A 23,054-nucleotide genomic window follows, 5' to 3' on the forward strand; every position below is an offset into this window, starting at 1 on the left:
TTTTGTCACAGTTTTCATTCTGTAATGATGGGCGTAATCCGTGAAATAATAAATAACTCCTGTCCTGAAATCATTAAAATTTCAATTGGATTGCTTTACTCTATTTCCTTTATTCTACCAGACTCCTATTCCTAGATGTCCCCCAGCCCTGCCATTTCCTTTAGATTCTTCTGAGTTAAATTCCTTGCACTGTAGAATAGGGTTAAGTTTGTGTGTTCTGGAGCTAGAATGATTTCAGATTCCAGCTCAGTCACTGACTAGCCATGGAGCTTTGGCAATTCTCTGAGTGCTGCAGTTTCCTCATCTGTACAATGGAGATGAAGATGTGAATAGCTCTTGCCTCACAGGCTTGCTGTGAGAATATGTGTGAATACCTCTGAGTTGCTTAGCACAATACCTGGCATGTGGTAACATCGTGAATGCATGGGCTATTTCATGTAGTGTTTCCAGGGAATACAAGGAGAGGCGAGCTTCCTTATTTTCTACAAAAGAGTTTTCAACATTGCTGTCAGGTTCTTAGAAAAAATATAGTATTCCATTGGGCTTTATTTAGCTTTGAGGAGTACTTTTCAGAAGGATTTCTTTTTTGATTAATTATTTTTTACACGTTTATTTTTAAAATTAATTTATTTTAATTGGAGGATAATTACTTTATAATATTGTGACGGTTTTTGCTGTACATCAGCATGAGTTTGTTATAGGTATACATATGTCCCCTCCCTCTTGAATTGCCCTCCCACCACCCACCCCATCCCACCCCTCTAGGTGTCTCAGAGCACCAGTTTGTGCTCCCTGAGTCGTATAGCAAATTCCCACTGGCATCTCTTTTACATATGGTAGTGTATATGTTCTTCTCTCCATTTGTCCCACGCTCTCCTTCCCCACTGTTTCACAAGTCTGTTCTCTATGCCTGTGTCTCCATTGCTTTCCTGCAAATAGGTTCATCAGAACCATCTTTCTAGATTCCATGTATATGTGTTAATATATGATATTTATTTTTCTCTCTCAGAAAGATTTCTTTTAATGTGTGATATAGAGAACAGATTGTGAATACAGTGATACTTGTCTTGGGGGAGTGAACTTTAAGTCAAGTTTGAAACATTGTTCAGACTAGTAGGATAGTGAGTACAGCAGATATTAAAGCCATTCATGTCTTAATATTTACTTAATATGTATGCACATTCAGAAACAGGACCTGCTATGTGTCCCTTGTCACTCTTGAAAGATTCCTTTTTTTAAAATATTTTTTTGAGTGCTTGGTTTGGCAGCACATATATTGAAATCAGAATGATACAGAGGTTAGCATGGACGCTGCACATGGATGATACAGAAATTCATCAACTGTTCTTTTGAATGATATATGATATGGGAGTTTGATATCATGCAAATGAAATATTTCTATATCTTGGTTTTTGACAACTATTGATCATATATAGTTTAATTACTGTCTATTTTATGTATAGTTATACATAATATGTATGTATATAATACCAATTTAGAGTTTTAATAGTGTCATGTAATGTGCTGTGATCATTGTAATCACATTTAAAAGCCATTTTGTGCCCAAAACAAACAAAATGAAACTTTGAAATTACCTTTCTTTGATGTCTTCCCTTTTTGTTTTGTGTTTTTTGTTTCCCCAGAAAACATTCTTGAGAAAGACCTTCATGGAAGACTTTATATCAACCGTGTGTTTCATATCAGTGCTGAAAGAATGTTTGAATTGCTGTTCACCAGTTCACGCTTTATGCAGAGATTTTCTAATTCTAGAAATATAATAGGTTGGTCTTGTGTTCTTATCTAATGATAAATGTGGGAGAATTTTATTATCCTTAGAAAGTTTATGTTGTCAAAGGGAAAAATTAGACAGGTTTCAATTTTATTTTGGTGATGTAGAAACTGGTGTTTAGGTGTTTTGGGTAAAATCACATGTAAACAGTATAATTTTTCAATTAGTCAGATCTTACCTACTATTAAGTTCAGACCCTTTGAGAACTAAAACTCCATTTATTTATTAATATAGCAGTTCAACTGGGTTGAGCCCCATTTAAAAGGATTCCATTGTGGAATAGTTGGATTCTGTGCATGTGTGCTGAGTTGCTTCAGTTGTATCCGACTCTTTGAGACCCTATGGACTGTAGCCCACCAGGCTCCGTGGGATTCTCTAGGCAAGAATACTGGAGTGGGTTGGCATGCCGTCCTCCAGGAATCTTCCTGACCCAGGGATCAAACCTGCACCTCTGTGTCTCCTGCATTTGCAGATGGGTTCTTTACCACTAGTGCCACCTAGGAAGCCAATTGGATTCTAGTGGAGTATGAACTAGTATAGCCACTTTGCAAAATGATTTGGTGGTATCTACTAGATACATATAACCTTCAGAAATGGGCACCAGTGTACTCTGAAAGACGTGTACTGCCGTGTTCATAGCAGCATTATTTATAATCGCCCCCAAACTCAAAACAGCCCAAATATCCACCAGTAGTAGAATGGATAAACAGATGTATGTTCTCACAAAAGAATACTGTGTGGCGATGAAAAAAAAAAACAACTGCTGCTAACAATACATATAAATCTTATGGGTATGGTGTAGTATTAAGCAAGAGAAGTCAGACGTAAAATAGTACATACTGTGATTTCTTTATTTAAAGTTCAAAACGAGGTAAAACTTATTTATAGACATAAAAGCAGCAGAGTATTTAACTGCTGTGGGGACTGCTGTGGGTGGATAAAGACTGGAAGGGAGCTTCTGGGATGCTGGTAAAGTTCTCTACCTTGATTTGGGTAGTGGTACACATGTATGTTTTTTCTGCAGATTCATGGAGACTTGAGGTTGCAATGCCTATGGTCTACCTTAATGAAAATATTCCAATTAGGAAGGTAGTTATAAAAAAGATTTTATTGATTATGTATTAAAAGTTCTATTTTGGTAAACATCTCAAAGAAGCATATAGCCAACCTGAAATTGAATTTATCCTAAATATTTCAAGATATCTTAGAAACTTTGGGAGCATATGGTTTAACTTGCTATATAAAATTAGAAAACACCAGTGGCAGAGATCCATATAAGCTGAGTCATTTGACATAGTCAAAGAGAGTCAAGTTAAATATGATGTATAATCTAACCATTTTATTAACCATTAGATGTTATTCCTTTATTTGAAACTTTTATGTAAACATAATTACATATTCATAGGTTATAACATTGATACAGACTAGATATAAAAAAGTAATTTTTTTCTTATTATTCATAGTAGAGTAGCAAAGCAATTTCTGATTGATAGCTATTATCTTGTGGTTATATTAAATGTCATGTTTTTAAAAATAATTAATTTTTCCCCTGTTCTTCCAGTTTTAAAAATGTATAATACCTGAGGGATATAAATCTTTCTTTTCACTCAGTAGCTCATGTTTAACATTGTATCTGTTCTGAATCTATTTTGTATGTTCTTGCTATTCATGTCTGCCTGGAGAATTTGCCATTCCAGAAGAGCTGGATATTTTGTATCTCTTAATTTTCTAAGATGATGCCTGTTGATATTGCACTGCCATTTTTATGGCTGGAAAGGCCCAGAGGGAACTAGCTATGTTATTCCACGTTGATACAAAATGAAGGTGTTTTTTTTTTAAATCACAGCTGCGTTTGGTGTCTGATATCATATCTAGCTTCAGTATGGATGACTGTGTTTGCCATCTGATGCTATAAATGGCTTTGGGAAGCAAAGGCTTCTGGCTTATCACAAGTATAAATAGTTAAAGGCGTGTTGCCATTAGACCTAGAATTAGTCAGAAGGTTTGCCCCCAAAGAGATAATCTGCTTATGATTGCACACTATTCTATTATCTTCTGAATTTGTTATCTGGTAATCAAAGTTGCATTTCTTGAGAACAGGTTTCAAAAGCTTCTTTTTAAACTATTAAGAGTTTAATGCGATAATATAGTATGGTCAGTTATTTGTGGATTTAACCTAATTTCAGCACTCAAATGGCTACTTCTGGATCTATTTTTTTATAATTAAAATTTATTTTAAATTATTAAGAATAATAATTACTCTTAATAATTTTTAATAAAAATCACTTAATTTGAATTCTTTAAAATCTTTGTTTATGGTTATAGGACACTATTTTTATAATGTAAAGCTCAATTTTAAGTCTTTTTATTCAATTTTCTAATTCTGAAAAAAATGCAAAGCTTTAGAAAAGTTGCATGAATAGTATAATGAAACCTACCCATCACCTACATTCACCAGTCTTTTTTATTGTGGTATTATTTCTGCACATAACATAAAACTTACCATTTTAATAATTTTAAAGTGTACAGTTCAGTGGCATTAAGTGCATTCACATTATTGTGTACCCATCACCATCGCTGGAACTTTTCATCTTCCCCAAACTGAAACTCTGTCCCTGGTAAACAGTAACGCTCCATTTTCCCCTCTCCCCATCTCCTGATGAACACCATTCTACTTTCTGCCTCTATGAATTTTTCTATGCTTTTGTTGTTCAGTCACGCAGCTGTCTGACTCTTTGGGACCCCATGGAGTGCAGCACGCCAGGCTTTTCTGTCCTTCACTGTCTCCCGGAGCTTGCTCAAACTCATGCCCATTGAGTCGGTAATGCCATCCAACCATCTCATCCTCTATCATCCCCTTCTCTTGCCTTCAATCTTTACCAGCATCAGGGTCTTTTCTGATGGGTCAGCTCTTTGTACCAGGTGGCCAAAGTATTGGAGCTTCAGCCTCAGCATCAGTCCCTCCAATGAATTTTCAGGACTGATTTCCTTTAGGATTGACTGGTTTGATTTCCTTGCAGTCCAAGGGACTCTCAGGAGTCTTCTCCAATACCACGCTTACAGTATTTGTTTCTTTGTGACTGCTTATTTCACTTAGCATAATGTATTCAAGGTTTATCCATATTGCAGTATGGATTTCATCTCATTCCTTTTAAAGAATAAATGTTAAACCATTGTATGTTTATGCCACATTTTGTATACCTACTCCTTTATCAGTGGAGTTTTGAGTTATTTCCACTTTTTAGTTATTGTGGATGCTGCTACTGTGAACACTGGTGTACAAGTATCTGTTTGAATCCCTGCTCTTGGTTCCTTTGGGTAAGAACTAGAAGTAGAAATGGATCACAAGGTAATTCTATATTTAATTTTTTGAAGAACTGCCATATTGTTTTCCACAGTGGCTGTATCATTTTACAGTCCCACCAGCACTGCATAAAAGTTCCAATTTCTCCATATCTAGCCAACCTCTTATTTTCCGGTTTTTGTGATAATAGTTACCCTAGTGGATGTGAAGATTCACCAATTTTTACATTTTATTACATCAAAGGATTCTTGAATTATTTATTTTGCAATTTTTGCTTTTGATTACTTCAACTTATTGTATCAAAATGGCTCATATGTCTTTTTGTATACTGTTGCCATTTTTTCTTATAACTTCATCTGTTCTTTATATTATGATGAAATTTACTTAGGTACCAGGGGCTTGACTATTCCAAAATGTTGTAACATTCTGGCACGTGATATTCAATAGGCTTGTTGGTAACACTGATGAAAATACAAGTGAAAGAGAGACTTTTATCTTTGTTGAATAGTGTGCAGTTTTAATGGCAGAATTCAATGATATCTTTAAATTTAGTCACTGGTTAACAATGAACTATTTGTATAATTTTTCTGAAACAGGCTGACATATGACCAAAGTGATATTTTACAAAGTATTTTATAATTAATTTTATATCTCTTGTACACCTAAATAAATCATGTTTTAAACAAATTCTGTATTGTAGATCCCATAATTTGAGATGTTGCCTGTTTAATTTACTTGCAAAATTTTTTTGCAAAAGATAAGCAACAGGCAGCTTCAGGATCCCTCATTAAATCCCTGGGCTTAGTTGACTGAAAGAAGTTAAATAAAATTGAATATATCATAAAGCCTTGTTTCCTTTCCTTTGATGATGGGTAGTAGGTTAGATAAAAGCTTCTGTTTTAGGATATTGATGTGCAGCAGCCAGATATACTAATTGCCTAAGTCCATTGTGCTAGGTGGGGCTTCCCAGGTGGCTCAGAGTCTGCTTACAATGCAGGAGACCTGGGTTTGATCCCTGGGTTAGAAAGATCCCCTAGAGAAGGAAATGGCAACCCACTCCAGTATTCTTGCCATAGGAGCCTGGCAAACTACAGTCCATGGGGTCACAAGGAGTCAGATATGACTTAACAACTAAATAACAACAACAAGAGGAGTTGTGCTAGGTGACTTAGTCAGATCTTTGAACAGAGTTCATGATGCTGTTACCTGTATTTTCCTAGTGTTAGCTTGTTAAATGAACTTTGTTATATGGTGCTATGTTCTAAAGATGTTCAGTTCAGACACTCAGTCGTGTCTGACTCTTTGTGACCCCATGGACTGCAGCACGCCAGGCTTCCCTGTCCATCACCAACTCCCGGAGCTTACTCAAATTCATGTTCATAGAGTTGGTGATGCCATCCAACCATCTCATCCTCTGTCGTCCCCTTCTCCTCCCACCTTCAATCTTTCCCAGCATCAGGGTCTTTTCAAATGAGTCAATTCTTCACATCAGGTGGCCACAGTATTGGAGTTTCAGCTTCAGCATCAGTCCTAATGAATATTCAGGACTGATTTCCTTTAGGATTGACTGGTTTGATCTTCTTGCAGTCCAAGGGACTCTCAAGAGTCTTCTCCAATACCACAGTATTTCTGTTCAAAGTGTGTTTTTGCTCAATGTGTTGTAGCTAAGCAAAAGAAATAGAATTTTTACAAAATCTTGCCATAAAGATAGATTTTTCTAGAGCTTTCTTCATATAGAAAAGGTTATGTAGTTTATTTATATTCCATTGCCCCCTCCTTGATTAAAGATCTTGGCAGAGAAGCCATTAACATTGTATGATTTCTCATTGATGTGATTTCTCCACAAGTTGAGATCAGATCATATTGCTACATTAAGGACAAATGTCTTTCAAGGTCTTGTCCTTGATGATGGGAGTGTTGAAATGTTCTGTCTCTGATAAGTGGACACCATTACTTCTCTTTGTAGGTACTGGGAACTTTAAAAAGAAGCCCACTGATGATACGCTTTTAATTTTATCTTCTAGAGAAAAGAAAAATGTTTGAATAGACAACAATTTAGAAGTAAATGGATCAGAGATGAGGTGAATGTCACATGCAAGAAGAGTGCCTGATGTGACTTTACTCTTCTTTAATGTTTAATGAATAATACAGTTATAAGGAAGTTAGAACTGGTCACAAATAAAAATTTAAATAGCTCAAAAACTCTCTCTTTGATTCCATTACAAGCTGTACCCTTCAAATTACTCTTTTAACTAACTTTTTTTGCTGTGATTAGATGTAGTATCTACCCCTTGGAATGTGGAACCTGGAGGTGACCGGCTGAGAACGATGACTTACACTATAGTCCTTAACAATCCGCTAACTGGAAAGTGTACCACGGCCACTGAAAAGCAGGTATGTCTGTGCCGCCAGTATTCCAAAAGAACCATGCGTGTGCAAAGAGAAAAGATGCCTGTCATAGGTCCTAGTCACCAATTTACAAGACAGTTTCAACAAGTATACAGCAAGACAAAAAAGGAAGGAGAAACTGTTTACAGGTTAAAAGAGTTTAAGAGGCACATAAACAAATCAACATAAAAGCTAACTGTAAAAAGGCTTTTCTGAGATTTAAGAAATTGTTCATTTCTATGTTGTGTAATGGTACGGTTGTTATATTTTAAAGCAAAGAGCATTTATCTTTTAAAGGGATATACTGAGGAATTTTATGGAATCCTTTGGTGACTCAGTGGTAAAGAACCCACCTACAATGCAGAAGATGTGGTTCCAGTCCCTGTGTTGGGAAGATCCCCTGGAGAAGGAAATGGCAGTCCACTCCAGGATTTTTGCCTGGGAAATCCCAAGGACAGAGGAACATGACAGGCTACAGTCCATGGGGTCACAAGAGTCAGACACAACTGAGTGACTAGACCACCACCACCGCTGAGCAATTGATAGAGAAATATACTGATGTGTTTTGGGATGAAATTATATTGGTGGTTAGGATATCTTTTAAAAGTAGCTAGGCAGAAGATGAAGGTGGAGGGAGGCAATGTGGGGAGAGATACAGATGAAACAGGACTGGATGTGAGTTAATATTGAAGCTGGTTGATGAGCTGATGAGGGTTCATTGTGTAATGTTCATTTCTACTCTTGTATATGTTTGAACTTTTTCATAATAAGTGTTTTTGTTTTAAAAAAAAAGAATACTACTGGAATCTGATTTACAGGATCATGTCAAGGGTTAGGGCCAAATAACTAGATGGCTGCTATGACATGTGAGGAAGAGAATGTTAGGTATTTAATGCTCTGTCTACTCTGTGACCAGCAGGCACTGTCATATACTGAGGTTTATGTTCGGCCGGTTTTGTTGAAGTGCTGTATATCTGTATAGTATATCTGTTCTGCAGAGTTAGAAAATATCTATTAACATCTGAATTAGTTTTGCTATCATAGTTTTTGTCCATCATTGTTCAAAAGGACTTAAAATTTTCTCTTCCAAAGATTTCCAAACATTTAAGGGAAGTTTCTTTTTGGTATCTGATAGTCTTTGATAACTTTAGAGGATAAATAGAATAGGTACAGTTAAAATGAGAAAGAGTTGGCCAGCAACCACTTCAAAGCCTATTTAGGGAAAGCAGTGTTTTGTCTGGTTGTCCCCTTCCTTCATTTTTTTGGTGAAGAGTGGTTTTTATTAAACTTTAATGAATTTTAGGGTGGGGTCCTGGCTTTGTTCAATTGAATTTTGAATTGTTCCTCTACCAGGAACATTTGAAATTCTTAATAAACTGCTAACATAGATGAGAGATCATGTAGTTTCTTTCTCCTCTGCATGCCTAAAATGAAGGGAAAAAGTTATACAATGAAATGACAGAGAGGCAGCAAATGCTATGTCTGCACATCCCTTCTTCTCAATTTGTAGATTACATAGCAACGTGGAGGCCCTTCTGGCTTTGTATTTAGGCTCCTCATGTTTTTTTGTAATTTGTGAGAAGGAATTCTGGTATACATGTTCTAAGTTGGCAGGGAATTTCATGTATTAAACATGTACATGCAAAAAAATTTCATCTTATTTTGGCAGAGACTGTATAAAGAAAGTTGGGAAGCACAGTTTTATTTGGTAGATGCAGAAGTGCTGACACATGATGTCCCCTACCATGATTACTTCTATACTCTCAACAGATACTGTATCATCCCATCTTCAAAGCAGAAATGCCGACTGAGGTGAGCTACTGTAAAGGAGTGTTTTAGTCAGGACAGGCTACATTGTATGCTGGCAATGTATCAATCCTGAAATCTTAGTTGCAGTTTTACACAACAAAACTTTATTTCTTACTTTGCATGTCCACTGGTGGTCAGCAAAGGGTGGGAAGCCTCACTCAAGAACCCAGGCTGATGAGGCTTTGACCTCTGGGGCTGCACAATCCAGAATATGTATCATTTCGGTTACTACCAGAGGAGAGAGAGCTATAGAGTTGTGCTCACAATCCAGCAGCCAGAATGGTTCCAGGACCCTGTTTAACGGCAAGAGGGTTGGGAGATTTGAGGAGCATGTGGTGGGCAGTAAACAGCTCTGTTGCAGTGGGAGACCAGAAATGTTGGTATGTTGAAGGTGGTGCTGGGCCCGTCATATACTTGCCCTAGTCTCAGCTAGCATAGTGACTTTCAGCTAACGTATGACCACTAGAGATTTTTTATACACGGCATTTAGGAAATTTAGTTTATTTTGAGCCTTTATTGCTATTTAAATAAAGAAAATTCAGAGTTTGAGAAAGCAAAGAAATAAAATGCCAAGTTGATGAAATTATTAGCAGCTCCCAGTAATTTTTTTAAAGAATTTATTTTCAGTGAACAATTTTATTTGTAGTCTTAGTGACTTTACATCCTTTTGGCTTTGCACTGAATTCATTCCTACATTTAATTGCAGTGTTCATAATGTGATTAAATCTTGTAAATTAAATATTCTTCTTCCTTCCTTATTCATTAGAGTTTCAACAGATTTGAAATACAAAAAACAACCATGGGCTATTATCAAATCTTTAATTGAGAAGAATTCCTGGAGTTCGCTGGCAGATTATTTCAAACAGCTTGGTTTGTAAATTTCTTGATTTGTCTACTTTTGTAAGAATGGCATTTATTAACAGAATGGATGGATTCTTCAATTGGATTCATAGTAGGAACTGGTAGATGGCATTGGAATGACTCTTACTGAAGTGGTTCCAACTGTTACACTTAAAATTTAAAAACTTCTAATTTTCATTGATCTACCAAACACTTATATAATGTTTATGATATGCCAGATGTTGCCCTGTGTGTTTTATAAATATCAACTCACTGCAAACCTATAATTTTTTTTCCCGTTTTACTAAAGAAGAAATATCAAAACAGAGAGAGGTTAAGTGACTTTTCCAGGATCACACAGTTAGGAGCTGTCACACTCCCTCCCTCTGCAAGGAGCCAAGGAAGCTGACTACAGTGAGGGGCTGGGTGACCTGATTATAAACATGTACTGTGCTCATGAAGAAGGTCTGGAGAGTCCTCAGGCCCATACCTCCCTTACCGATGTAGTTCTCCTGGGTTTACACAGGCCCACTTAGCCATGGGACCATGTACATGTATGGATTTGGTGGAGGGGAAGTGATGTAGTTGTTCTCTTTGGATATTCCAAAGAATATGAAGAAAAATTATGCATATATATGACATATATATACACATATATATGTCATATATATACACACACACACATATACATGAATGTGATTAATTTAGTTAAAGAAAAGGTGGTGGCCAATAAACTCAGGGTAATTTAAGGCCTCACTAGCCGGTTTGCTGGTTATTTATTTTCCTTGCTTTCTCATTGCCTGTTTCATTATTAAACTCCAAATCATGAGCAAGGAAAGAGAAACTCAAAGATAAGTTTGGCTGATAGATAATGAACTTCTAATGAAAAGTCTGGTGAAGGGAAAGGTCAAAACAATTGAGAAAAACAAAGTTTTTAGATTGTTTGCAGACTTTCTTTACCAATGCTTCTTTTTTTTTTGCAAATTAGAACATTGTAAATTAGAACTATTGTATGCTGCTTCTTAGGAGAAGGTAATGGCACCCCACTCCAGTACTCCTGCCTGGAAAATCCCATGGACGGAGGAGCCTAGTAGGCTTCAGTCCATGGGGTCGCTGAGGGTCAGACATGACTGAGCGACTTCACTTTCACTTTTCACTTTCATGCATTGGAGAAGGAAATGGCAACCCACTCCAGTGTTCTTGCCTGGAGAATCCCAGGGACAGGGGAGCCTGGTGGGCTGCCGTCTGTGGGGTCGCACAGAGTCGAACACGACTGAAGTGACTTAGCAGCAGCAGTATGCTGCTTCTTCCTTTGAGATTGATGATCAAGTACTATAATCTATCTTGGAAATCTTTCTAGGGACCCAATGTAAGTGGGTAGCCTGTTGTTTCCATAACTGAAATCTTTATATTAATATTTAATATGTCACATGGCAAATCTGTTCTGATGGTTCCCATCATTAATTAATACAGTTCATTTTTCCTGGAATAATGAAACCTCGTTATGGGATCATTGTACACTCTGTAACTTTTCATTAAGAGTAAAGTTTGAATCTAGGCCATAAGAAACCTGAGTAATAGTTACCAAGGCTTAACTATTAAGTAAAGCTATTAAGTAAAAGTTACCGAGGCTTAAAAAAAAAGCAAACTGAGAACAAACAACAACCAACCCTTCTGTATATTATAGCTGAGAAGATTTCTCCACTATCTAAAGATTATTTTTTTCCTTTTAGAATCAGATTTGTTAATGGAAGAATCTATGGTAAATCAGTCCATGGAAGACCCTGGAAAACTTACTGGCCTGCGAAGGAGAAGGCGAACATTCAACAGAACAGCAGAAACAGCTCCTAAAATTTCTTCTCAGCGTTCTTCTGGAGATATGAGTTTAGAGGCCAAAGGGGATATTACAGGTAGCTGTTACCTGGTAAACAAAGATAAAAGCTCTTTTTTTCTTTATAGATTTACTTATATGAAGCAGAATATACCTCTTGTTTATAAGCCAGGTCAGTTAGGAGAGCTCCTTTTCTCTTCTTTTCTGATAATATTTGTCAAACTCTGAATAATACATAAAGGAGCAGTTGCAAAATGGCAGGCATGTGGCCAATAGAAGTACTGTACTGGACTTACCTGGTATTTTAAAAACTGGACATTTTTATATAAAAACTCAGATCTGATAGCGCTGGACCCACATGCCTTCAGAGCAGCAGTCGATCAGTTGGAGCCTAGCAGTATCTGCCTCATATAACTGAGTGTGTACTTTTGCCAGGTCACTGGTCCCTATCACTCTCGCCCACTGAGGGATGCTTCATTCGTTAATTTTCTGCCAGGCATTTACAGACATTTGATTTCTACCCTTGAATCTACTACAATGATTGTATGCTTTTAATCTTTATATACTGTCAGGGCCAGCTCAGTAAAACTTCAGAGATAGAATTTGACTTTTATTATCTCTGCATTTAATTTTGAAGACATCTTGTCCCTACTAACTATAACACCCTCCCTCTCAGAAATAAGAAGCTGTCATACACCCTCATCCTTCTACATTATCAGATCCTCTTCTAAGGTTTATATCTTCAGTTCAGTTCAGTTCAGTCACTCAGTTGTGTCCAACTCTTTGTGACCCTATGGATTGCAGCATGCCAGGCTTCCCTGTCCATCGCCAACTCCCAGAGCTTACTCAAACTCATGTCCATAGAGTCGGTGATGCCATCCAACCATCTTACCCTCTGTAGTCCCCTTCTCCTCCCACCTTCAATTTTTCCCAGCATCAGGGTCTTTTTCAAATGAGTCAGTTCTTCGCATCAGGTGGCCAAAGTATTGGAGTTTCAGCTTCAGCATCAGTCCTTCCATTGAATAGTCAGGACTGATTTCCTTTAGGATGGACTTGTTGGATCTCCTTGCTGTCCAAGGGATTCTCAAGAGTCCTCTCCAACACCTTAGTGTGAATATATTTTTCTAACATTTAAACCTAATGGCTATTTAATTTTGGGATTTGGCAACAAAATTTGGGCAACAAAGAACAGGGGAGGATGATATCAAAAAATTTTTTTTAAGGAGCAAAGCCTTATATACATAGAACTAACTCAAATATTTGCAGAGATGAAACTTAGAGATCATTCATGATATATTGAATTGCTTACTTAATTTTAGAACAAATTAATTTGTAATACAGGTCAAATTTGCAGAACTGATATAAGGTTTCTTTTTGTAGATTTGTTTAATATTGCTTAGAATATCAGAAGTCAAAGAAGGGTGCACCCTAACTCACTGTGTCTTTACAAATAATTTTACAAATTTCTTCTCCAGTATTTTTCAAATGAAGTTAAACTTTTACCAGTTTTAATCACAACCCTGAGTCTCAGATAGCCTTCTGTTTTTGTAATTTGCAGGAAAGAAAAAGGAAATTGAAAGCTATAACACCGTCCTTATTGTGGTGATGAGTATTTTGTAAGTATTTGTGTTGAGTGCTTATTTTGCTTGTGCCCTCACTTAATCTGTTAATGGTTTCCAAAAAGATTTGAAAATATTTGTATATTATTGTATAGACATTACTACTATTTGACCAATTTTGGCCTACATAAACAGTAATTTTATATGTTTCACTCTGGTAGTTTTGAATGATTTTCAGAAGAACTGTTAAATTCAAGGGAATACCAAATACACATTCAGTAAATGTTTTTGTTTTTTAAGCTAATTTGATTTGTTTTTACCATCATAGGTTTTTAGGGAAATACCATAAACTTAAAGGGAATATTGATATATGCAGGCTGCTAAAATCCCCAAAATGCTATTTTACTCCATTATAGTAGACCAGTGGTCCTTATTCTTTACTATACATAAGAATCACTTGCTAAACTACTGATTTCAGGGCTTCCCCGGTGGCCCAGGTGTTAGGACTCTGTGCTTCCAATGCAGGGGACTTAGGTTCAGTCCCTGGTCTGAGAGCTAAGATCCCACAAGTCGTGTGGCATGGCCAATAAATAAAATTTAAAACTAAATTTTAAAAAATATTAAACATAAATTTCTCAGCTCCAATACTATAGATTAAGTCAGTAGGTTTTCAGTAGGGATCAAGAATCAGTAGTATTCTAAAACACACTGCACAGGTTATTCTGACGCAAGTAATCTGAGGGTTGTAGGATGAGAAATACTGGAGTAATTAGTCTGAATCTCAGAGTGTTCTTTTGGAATCTTCTCTGTGAGTCATATTTAGACTCCTGTTATCTTCATGGCTATACTTGGGTCATGGGGTAGTCCATCAGATTTAATTGAATTAGTTCTGACTGGATGATACGCTCTGGGTGTATTTTTTGGAAAGAAATTCTTATATCAGCCTTTTTTTTCTGATTATAGACTTCAGAACATAGAAAATGTTTGTTGTACCTTCAAGTTTTATAAAAGCTTTTCATATTCTGCTTAAATTGATTTGCTGTGACAATTTTGAATAGTATATATTATCTGTGATCTTTTGTATCACTTTGCAGAAAATTTATAGTCAGATATTAAATGTTGATTTTTATGCCATTTCATAGATTTGATTTTTTTGCTACTACCTTAGTTTTCATCTTCAGGATGGGTAAAAGTGAATACTATATATTTTAACGCAAGTCAATATTTTAACAGGAAAAAATAAGAGATATGATGTCACCTATGTATTTGCATATATATATAATGAGATACATTCATTCACTTGACATGCTGTTGTGAATACCAACAAAGTAAGCGTACTTAACAAGTAGCATTTTATATATGATACCATTGATGTCTGGTTGGGATTTGAAATTTTGTCTAAGTTGAACCAGAAGGAATTTTTGCTGAATGTGCATTTGTTTTGGCTTCCACTGGGAATAAGAGGTACATAATGATCTATCTAAGAGCAAATCCATGTTGATCTTCATTTCCTTTCTGAAGTACAGTACTATGCATGTATAATTGCTTAAGACAAAAGTACCCCCAAATAGATCTTGAAAGCTAATGTGGTAGATTTCTAGGCTGGTGGTTGCACATCAACACTGGTTAGGATACCTGGCAGAGAGGAGAGACGTCAGGGACAATCCCAACCTGCTTATTTGAGGACTTCATTGTCCTTACATGAAGTTACTTGCAACTAGTTACCTTCCAACTTTTCCCTCAACATCCACTTAGTACTTAAAGTTATTATTTCATACAATAAAATAGGAATAATTAATTTAAATAATAACTAATTGGAAACTAGTCTGGGTAATATGCATTTTTGAAGCTTTTGCATGTCTCTTCAGCATTAGCAATGCTTTAGGTCTGAATGAGAGTGGATTAACCAGGTCTGATTTTCTCTGTCTAGTTTGCTGTTGCTAGTTTTGCTGAATGTGATGCTGTCTCTGAAGTTGTCAAAGATAGAATATGCTGCTCAGTCTGTTTACCGTCTTCATCTCCAAGAAGAGAAATCTTTAAAGTAAGTCTTCCCTTCCACAACCTATTACTTCAATAATTCCTGTGCTGCAGAAAATTTAAGTCCAGTTTTAGAGAGTTTGCTGCCAACTTCTCTTTAGTCATATATACTGTTTTGTTTTACCTGCAAATTTATGGGACTAATGGTTTCTGGAAAAGGCTAGAAGCCATTCCCTTGATCTTTCAAAAATTTTAAATTATTTATTTGGCTGTGCCAGGTCTTAGTTGCTGCATGCAAACTCTTAGCTGTGGCATGTGGGATCCAGTTCCCCAACCAGGGATCAAACCTGGGCCCCATGCATTGGAAGCGCAGAGTCTTAGCCACTGGACTGCCAGGGAAGTCCCTATTTCCTGATCTTAAGATGGTATTTTTCTTTCAGTTTAGCCTCTGATATGGTGTCAAGAGCGGAAGCTGTTCAAAAGAGCAAAGGCCAGGCCCATCGCTTAAAAGGAGTGCTCCGTGACTCCATCGTGACGCTGGAACAGGTTGGTACCTCTGTGTCCCATGATACTTGGTACTCATCCCAGTGATTCAGCTGCTTTTCTGGCTGTGAGAGAAATGCACTATAACATTATTTGAATAAATATCCCTTCTAGAGGCATCTAACCTTGCCAGTTTCTGGATTATGCATTTTATGTATATAGTTACTTTTATCAATACTTTTTTTAAAAAATGGAAATACACTATACTTACCATTGCATACCCTCCTTTTTTCAATTAGTAATGTATTTGAAGGTGTCTCCACATCAGTATGTATACATCTACCTCATTCTTTTTATTGATCCTTCTATATAAGATTTCATGCTTAACATTAGCTCTTTTTATAGAAATGGTAGATATTGTATACACTGCCCATTATTTTGTTTTTATCTATTAACTGTGTATCACGGAGATATTTCTATATCAGCATATAAAGCACTTCTTCTTTTAATAGCATGTAGAATTCAACTGTACATGTGTGGCATAATTATTTTACCAGTTCCCCATTGAAGAATAAACACTTAGGTTATTTTGGTGTTTTCTGTAAGCATTCTCTCTTGTCATCAATATGTGCTGCTTGGTTCTATGAATCAAAACTTAGAATTACCTTTGAAAAATAAAGACTAATACTCCCATTATAAGATTTGTGTACTTTTCAAGTCTCACTGACTCTTTGGACATGAGTTTGAGCAAACTCAGGGAAATAGTAAAGGACAGGGAAGCCTGGCGTGCCACAGTTCATGGAGTTGAAAACAGTCGGACATGACTTAGTGACTGAACAACAAGAAGGACTGAAATAAATATATTTTAGATAATAAGAAAACAACTTTTCAGAATTGAAAAGTAGAGATTTCTATAGTGCCTGTAATCAGGCATTGGCCTTCTGTTGGATAGGTTGTCTAACCTTAGCTTTTCTTTCCAGCTTTCCATCTTTTTTGCCTTTTTATTCTTCTTCCCAGAAATTTCCTCATTTAATCTTTAAATTCTTCTACTGAGTTTTTCAGTTTTTGCTATCACTTTTTTAATTTCAAATTTCTCTGATTTTCTTTTTTTTTTTAATGGAATTGTCTGCCTGTGTGGATCCAAATTTCTTAATGTGTGAGCTGGGCTGGTCTACCCTGAACTTCTCAGTAGATCTGGCTGGCCTGGTTGAGAAATCCTGATGTCGGCATCTTTAGGTCTCTACTCTTGACAGTTTCCACAGAGAAGACTCTTTCAATCTCCTCCCTGAAGGATTAAGGGCTGGCTGCCAGCATTTTAGGAGCTTACTGAGGAGAGGGATAGAGGATGCGGGGCGATGGGACAATCTGAGCACACAGTATACATGTTTGTGTGTAATCCCTATTCTTGGTATGTACTGCTATCTTTACTGATGTCTTGCCATCCTCCTGGCCAGGCTACCAAAGATCGTCTGTTTATCCTGTCCAGAAAATAGGACTTCAGACTTCTGCCCAGGTAGTAGGAGAGGCCACATGTCCAAAAGTTCATCCAGTCATTCTTATTTCAGTTCCTCTTTATTCCCACTTCTAAAGGTACCTGTCAATTCCTGAGACTTTTGAGGATTCTTCAGGGTAGATTTGATTGGTTCTCAACTTTTTCTACTGTTGGCTTGGGATTCAGTGTTTTCAGAGCTGCTAAGTCATCCTTCTTCCTTCCAGTCTCCAAAGTCATGTTGCTCTTGTTGCCTATTCTATCCCCCCTGCACCCACCCTGGCCCGACCTTGTAGATTTATGCCTTAAAAAAAAAAAAAAAAAAATCCCTTTACTGTGCTTTTGGTGGGGTTGCAAGAGGGAGAAAAATTGGATGCATGTATTTAATCTACTTCCTCCCTCTTCTGTGTGCACTGCCTTGATTTCTTCCACTGACACTGTCCAAGCTAAGCTCCCAGGGATCTCTGACTTTTAAAGTTAATGTACCTTTTTTCTGAATTTTCATCTTATAGTGCCAGCACTTGACAGAGCTGACCATTCCTCTCTCGAAATATATCTAATCTTCCCTTCTTTAGAACCATGAAAAAACCTAGCTTTATTGTGAAATAGCTTACATACCATAACATTCACTTTTTAAAGGATTTTTAGTATACTCACAAAGTAGTGCAACCATCGCCTCTATCTAATTGTTCAGTTGCTAAGTCGTGTCTGACTCTTTGCAACCCCGTGGACTGTAGCACACCAGGATTCTCTATCTTCCACTGTCTCCCAGAGTTTGCCCAGATTCATGTGTGTTGAGTTGGTAATGCCATCTCACCATCTTATGGGCTTCCCTGTGGCTCAGTGGTAAAGAACCTGTCTGCCAATGCAGGAGACACAGGTTCGATCCCTGGGTTGGGAAGATCTCCTGGAGAAGGAAATGGCAACCCATTCCAGTATTCTTGCCTGGGGAATCCCATGGACAGAAGAGCTTTAGGGGAGAGGTGGGGAGGGCTACAGTCCGTGGGGTTGCAAAAGAGTTGGACATGACTTAGTGACTAAAGAACATCAGTAATAACAGACTTAAATACAATTATATCAATAATTAAACTAATGAAAAGGGACTACTGTCTAATTCCAGAGCATTTTTATCATCCCCCAAAGAAGCCCTGGAGTCATGAGCAGTCACTCCCATCCCTTACTCTCTCAGCTCCTGATAATCACTGCTTTCTGTTTTTATGGATTTGCCTATTCTGGACATTTCATATAAATGGAATCATATAATATATGGTCTTTCATGCCTGGCTTCTTTCACTTAGCATAATGTAAAACTGCTATTTGCTGGTTAAAACCATCTCCTCTACCTGACCTCATCCTGGCCCAGTGCTGCAGGCTTCTGCATTAGAGTCCATTCCCTTCTCCTTTACTGCCCTTTAGGTTATCTCAGCTGCTCCCCTAACTTAGAACAGCACACACACCAATGGCTCCCAAAGCATCTGTCTCACCCTGACCTCTTCTCCAAGTCCAGACTCATACAGCCACTTGCTAACTTGGTGTCTTTACCTAGACGCTAACAGGTGCCCCGGAGAAGGCAATGGCACCCCACTCCAGTACTCTTGCCTGGAAAATCCCATGGATGGAGGGGCCTGGTAGGTTGCAGTCCATGGGGTCTCTAAGAGTTGGACACGACTGAGCGACTTCACTTTCACTTTTCACTTTCATGCGTTGGAGAAGGAAATGGCAACCCACTCCAGTGTTCTTGCCTGGAGAATCCCAGGAATGGGGGAGCCTGGTGGGCTGCCGTCTATGGGTTTGCACAGAGTCGGACACGACTGAAGTGACTTAGCAGTAGCAGCAACAGGTGCCCCAAACTGATTGTGTCTAAAACAGAATCCAATTTTCATCCTGAGCCAAACTCAGTTCTCCTCTAATTGAAATAATTTCAAAAAATGATACTATCATCTTCCAGTTGTTCAAGTGAAAAACTTGGTATCATATAGTGTATAAGTATATATTTATGGCTGTGATTATTTGTTTTGGTTCTGAGTTCCTCACTAGTCTGCGAGTTCCATGAAAGCAGGAACAGTGCCTATTTGGTTCACCATTATATACCCAGGACTTAGCACAGTGCCCAGCATGTAACAGGTGTACAAAAAATATTTGTTGAAAGAATGAATTTAAAAATGACTACAAAAAAGAATAAGATATAATTTTTGCTCTCAAGTTGTCTAGAATTTTATTAGAGATATCAGATGTCCATGTGTATGATAAAGACTACTTAAAAAAGTACAAAATTAAGCGTCAAAGTAAGTAGTAATAATTTAGGAGTTTAGAGGCAGGATGATTAGGGGAAACAGTGGGGATGGCTCAGTTTTCGATAGGTGGAGATGAACATGAGCATTATAGCAAGCAAAGGCCTGGAGTGGAACTTGAGTTGTTTAGGGAATGGTGGGGAGACCACTGCAGCTTCAGAAACCATTTCAGAAAACAAGCTCCTCACTTTGGATTTTCTGATGAATAGACTTATTGGTAGGTAGAGTACACGGCAGTATGTTGTAGGAAGAAGTACAGCACTGCAGCAAACTGGAAGAGCCCTTTCACACTGACAGATAACCTAAGAATAAGGCATTTGATAATCAGTCTTTTATTTGGGTATCAGTATAGACAATTTTATTAAATGTTAACTTTTGGCATACAAATAATCAGAAAAATTTAAACAATGTGATTTTGAAAATTTTTCTCTGCAGTTGAAGAGCTCACTCATTATGCTTCAGAGAACCTTTGATCTACTAAGTAAGAACAAGACTGGCATGACTATCCAAAGCTAATGATCTTAAGGACCAAAATGGTAGAGATATGTGGAACCAAAAGACAACATCTTGAAGAAAACCAGAAGATGAAGGATTTGAATGGTCATAGGAACATTTCAATATTTTCTCATTATTCATACTTCTAAGATGAACATTCTTTTTAATAACAGTTATTGGAGAATTAGCCTCTGACAGCCTTAAGAATCCATCCTTTCATTTCTTATACATAATTCTAAGCTGTGAATTTCTCCAGTGAAGCATGAAATATTTTGTGGATTTGAAGTTCTGTGACACAAAAAGAGCTGAGTGGTATGGCCTCATTTTCACAGTGAGGTTTGAAGTTTGATGCTCTAAGTTTATCTGTTAGCACAGAATTAGTTTGCATCCATTAGGCTGTTTTCACAGGTAAACATTAAAGAGGATAAAGAAGACAACGGAAGAAGCCTCTAAATCATTATTATCTTTGAAGGATCAGTTTTCAGGCATATATTATAACATAGCTTTGTGTACTGTAAATATTACAGTGTCTTCATTTATTTAGCAAGGAAATTCAATAGTTGAACCTTTTGAATCTGCATGTTGATGATTATCTGAAAGATTCTTCAGCCATGTCGTATATGAAGGAAATAGGTGTTTCTTCAGGTGGCTGTCAGAGGTGCAATTAGCTTGCCTCTTCATACATCAAATGGCAGAAGAGTCCACTTCAGAAAAGGAAACATGTAGGATACCAACCCTCAAAATGAAGAACTGTGCTCTGAGTTTTAAAAAGATTATGTTAAAACCTGGGCATTTTAGTGTCAGAGCAAATGCATACTTGAACCAAGCTTGGCTTCAGCTTAGCAAACTTTTATGATGGAAATGAGCCATCTGGTTGAAAATAATTTGTGGATTACTTTTCAGTAGCCACGTATGGCTTTATTTACTCATTCACGTGTGGCTATAGTCAGTCAGTTGTAAGCCAGACACAAACTTTAACTCTGTAATGAAGATTTTGGGGGGCATTATCTCCCAATACAAGTGCACTGACAAGTTGTAAATCAGACAGGAGCTTTGGCTCTTTCAAAGTTGTTAGGCATATGTGTCTTAATACAAGTTATGTCCCTGGAACAAGAGAGAGACATTGCAGAATAATTTGTATATATTCTTACTGTTTGAATAACAATTGCCTTTAAATGTTTTTTTGCCCAGAGTCATCCAAGCCACATGGGATTGCTAAAGTCATTTTTGCGATGCCCACAGAGACAGAAAAATATTGACTGGATTAGAGGAGAACCAGGTTTCTCTGGGTGAATCCCAACTAACCTACCTACCAGTGTAGGTACCTGGAGGTTTTTTGATAAGGATTTATGAGGTGTCTGACTGTGAGCAAGAATGACTGGATTGTCACTCTAAAACTTGTTCTCTGTTAAGTTCACAAAAATGGTCAATAAGAAGCTGAATATTTTTGTGATGTTTCCTCAAAACTCGTACTTCATAAAATACCTCAAAAGAAAGTTACCAAAGTTGCTTTATAAATTATGACTAAATATGTATGCAGAATTCAATTAACTGTATTTGAGCCTATGTAAACTGAGTATAAATAAAATCCAAAATGTCTAAGTTGTTTTTCTTCTTTTTCTGTCAAACCCTCCCCAAACTAGAAACCCTGTTTCAGTAAAAATATATACATGGGCCGACACGCTTTAAAAATTTTTTGTGCAAAATTAAAACCCAAAAAGGACTCTCATCCTAGGGCAGTTTTTATTTCTAATATGCAGCCTGCTGGTCTAATGCAGACTGCTTGCCGGAAATCATGAAAATGAACAAGTTGGATAATTAACAGATCAAGGACAGGGATGGGCCTTTAAGAGAAGGTTAGCGAATTTGGGGGCGGTACATCGGTAACAATTCGCGGTGGAGAGCTCCACCAACGCCTGTTGCTGTAGTCTCAGTGAGACTGGCCGACCCACGGCTCTCCTGTACTTCGGAAACCCTCCCGGCTCCGGGGTTTCCCGTATTTCCGCCTCCGCGCCTTCCCCGACCCGAGGCTCCCGAGGCTGCCCCGCCCACGCACCGCCCGCAGGCACCCCCGGGCGGGGTGGGGCGGAGGTGCGGGGCCAGCCCGGGGCCCGACCGCCTGGACCGGCTTCGGGAGCCCGAGCTCGGCTCCTCCCCGCCCCCGGGCGCCCGGGCCGCGGGCCGGGGAGGGGCCTCACTAGAGTAGGGGGTGCCTCCGCACGTGCGAGCGGGCGGGGATCCCCGGCGCCGGGGGCGGGGCACCCGGAAGCTCACGGACCTGCGGCGCTGAACCCCGCCGGCCCGGGGGCGGCGGGGACGCCGCGGGGAGGCGGGAGCACCGCCCGGGCGGCGGCCGGCTGTGGTCACAGGTGGGCGGCAGCAGAGAGCGGAGCCGGGGTCCCCGAGACTCCAGTCATCGCGCCCGTAACCCAGCGGAGCAGAGATCCCGGAGCCGCGTCCGCGCCCCGGGAGAAGCCAACCCTGCTCCTCTCCGCCTCGGCCTCTTTGGCTGTGGCCGCACCTCGGCTCCGGAGCGCAGGTAACTTCCCTCCCAAGGTCATTCTTCGGGCTGGGCGGCGTGGCGTTCTCGGTCCGCCCACGTTCTTGCGATTGACGGGGGCGGTAGAGGCGCGCCCAGCCTGCTGATGAGAAGCTGGGCTGGACGGCGACCCCGAGCGTTGACCGAGCTCCTCTCCCGAGCCGGGTCGTCGGCCCCAGCGGGGAGACGCTTTGTTTCCGCCCGCAGCCCCGAGGGTGTTTCCATCCGCACCCAAGCTTCGGGCGGGGACAGCTCGGTTC

The 23,054-nt window shown here is 38.6% G+C and overlaps 2 protein-coding genes across 5 annotated transcripts in view; both read left to right on the forward strand.

Annotated features, from left to right (window-relative positions):
* Nucleotides 1-21,857, forward strand: part of GRAMD1C (GRAM domain containing 1C) — a 99,545-nt gene extending 77,688 nt beyond the window's left edge. For both annotated transcript variants that reach the window (XM_010845347.1, XM_010845348.1), the window contains 9 exons: nucleotides 1,644-1,781; nucleotides 7,369-7,487; nucleotides 9,151-9,293; nucleotides 10,057-10,160; nucleotides 11,864-12,040; nucleotides 13,520-13,577; nucleotides 15,451-15,561; nucleotides 15,938-16,043; nucleotides 20,196-21,857. In XM_010845347.1, coding sequence (XP_010843649.1) covers nucleotides 1,644-1,781; nucleotides 7,369-7,487; nucleotides 9,151-9,293; nucleotides 10,057-10,160; nucleotides 11,864-12,040; nucleotides 13,520-13,577; nucleotides 15,451-15,561; nucleotides 15,938-16,043; nucleotides 20,196-20,276 — 1,037 coding nt within the window. In that variant the 3' untranslated portion in view covers nucleotides 20,277-21,857. The remainder of the gene's footprint in view (nucleotides 1-1,643; nucleotides 1,782-7,368; nucleotides 7,488-9,150; nucleotides 9,294-10,056; nucleotides 10,161-11,863; nucleotides 12,041-13,519; nucleotides 13,578-15,450; nucleotides 15,562-15,937; nucleotides 16,044-20,195) is intronic.
* A 712-nt stretch (nucleotides 21,858-22,569) lies between these two features.
* Nucleotides 22,570-23,054, forward strand: part of ZDHHC23 (zinc finger, DHHC-type containing 23) — a 12,739-nt gene continuing 12,254 nt past the window's right edge. For 2 of the 3 annotated variants that reach the window (XM_010845351.1, XM_010845350.1), the window contains exon 1: nucleotides 22,570-22,794. The gene's annotated coding sequence lies outside the window, so the exon portion shown is untranslated. The remainder of the gene's footprint in view (nucleotides 22,795-23,054) is intronic. The other variant, XM_010845349.1, reaches the window with a different exon arrangement.

The sequence above is a fragment of the Bison bison genome, unplaced genomic scaffold (genome assembly GCF_000754665.1).
Source record: "Bison bison bison isolate TAMUID 2011002044 unplaced genomic scaffold, Bison_UMD1.0 scf7180017864215, whole genome shotgun sequence".
Lineage (NCBI taxonomy): Eukaryota > Metazoa > Chordata > Mammalia > Artiodactyla > Bovidae > Bison > Bison bison.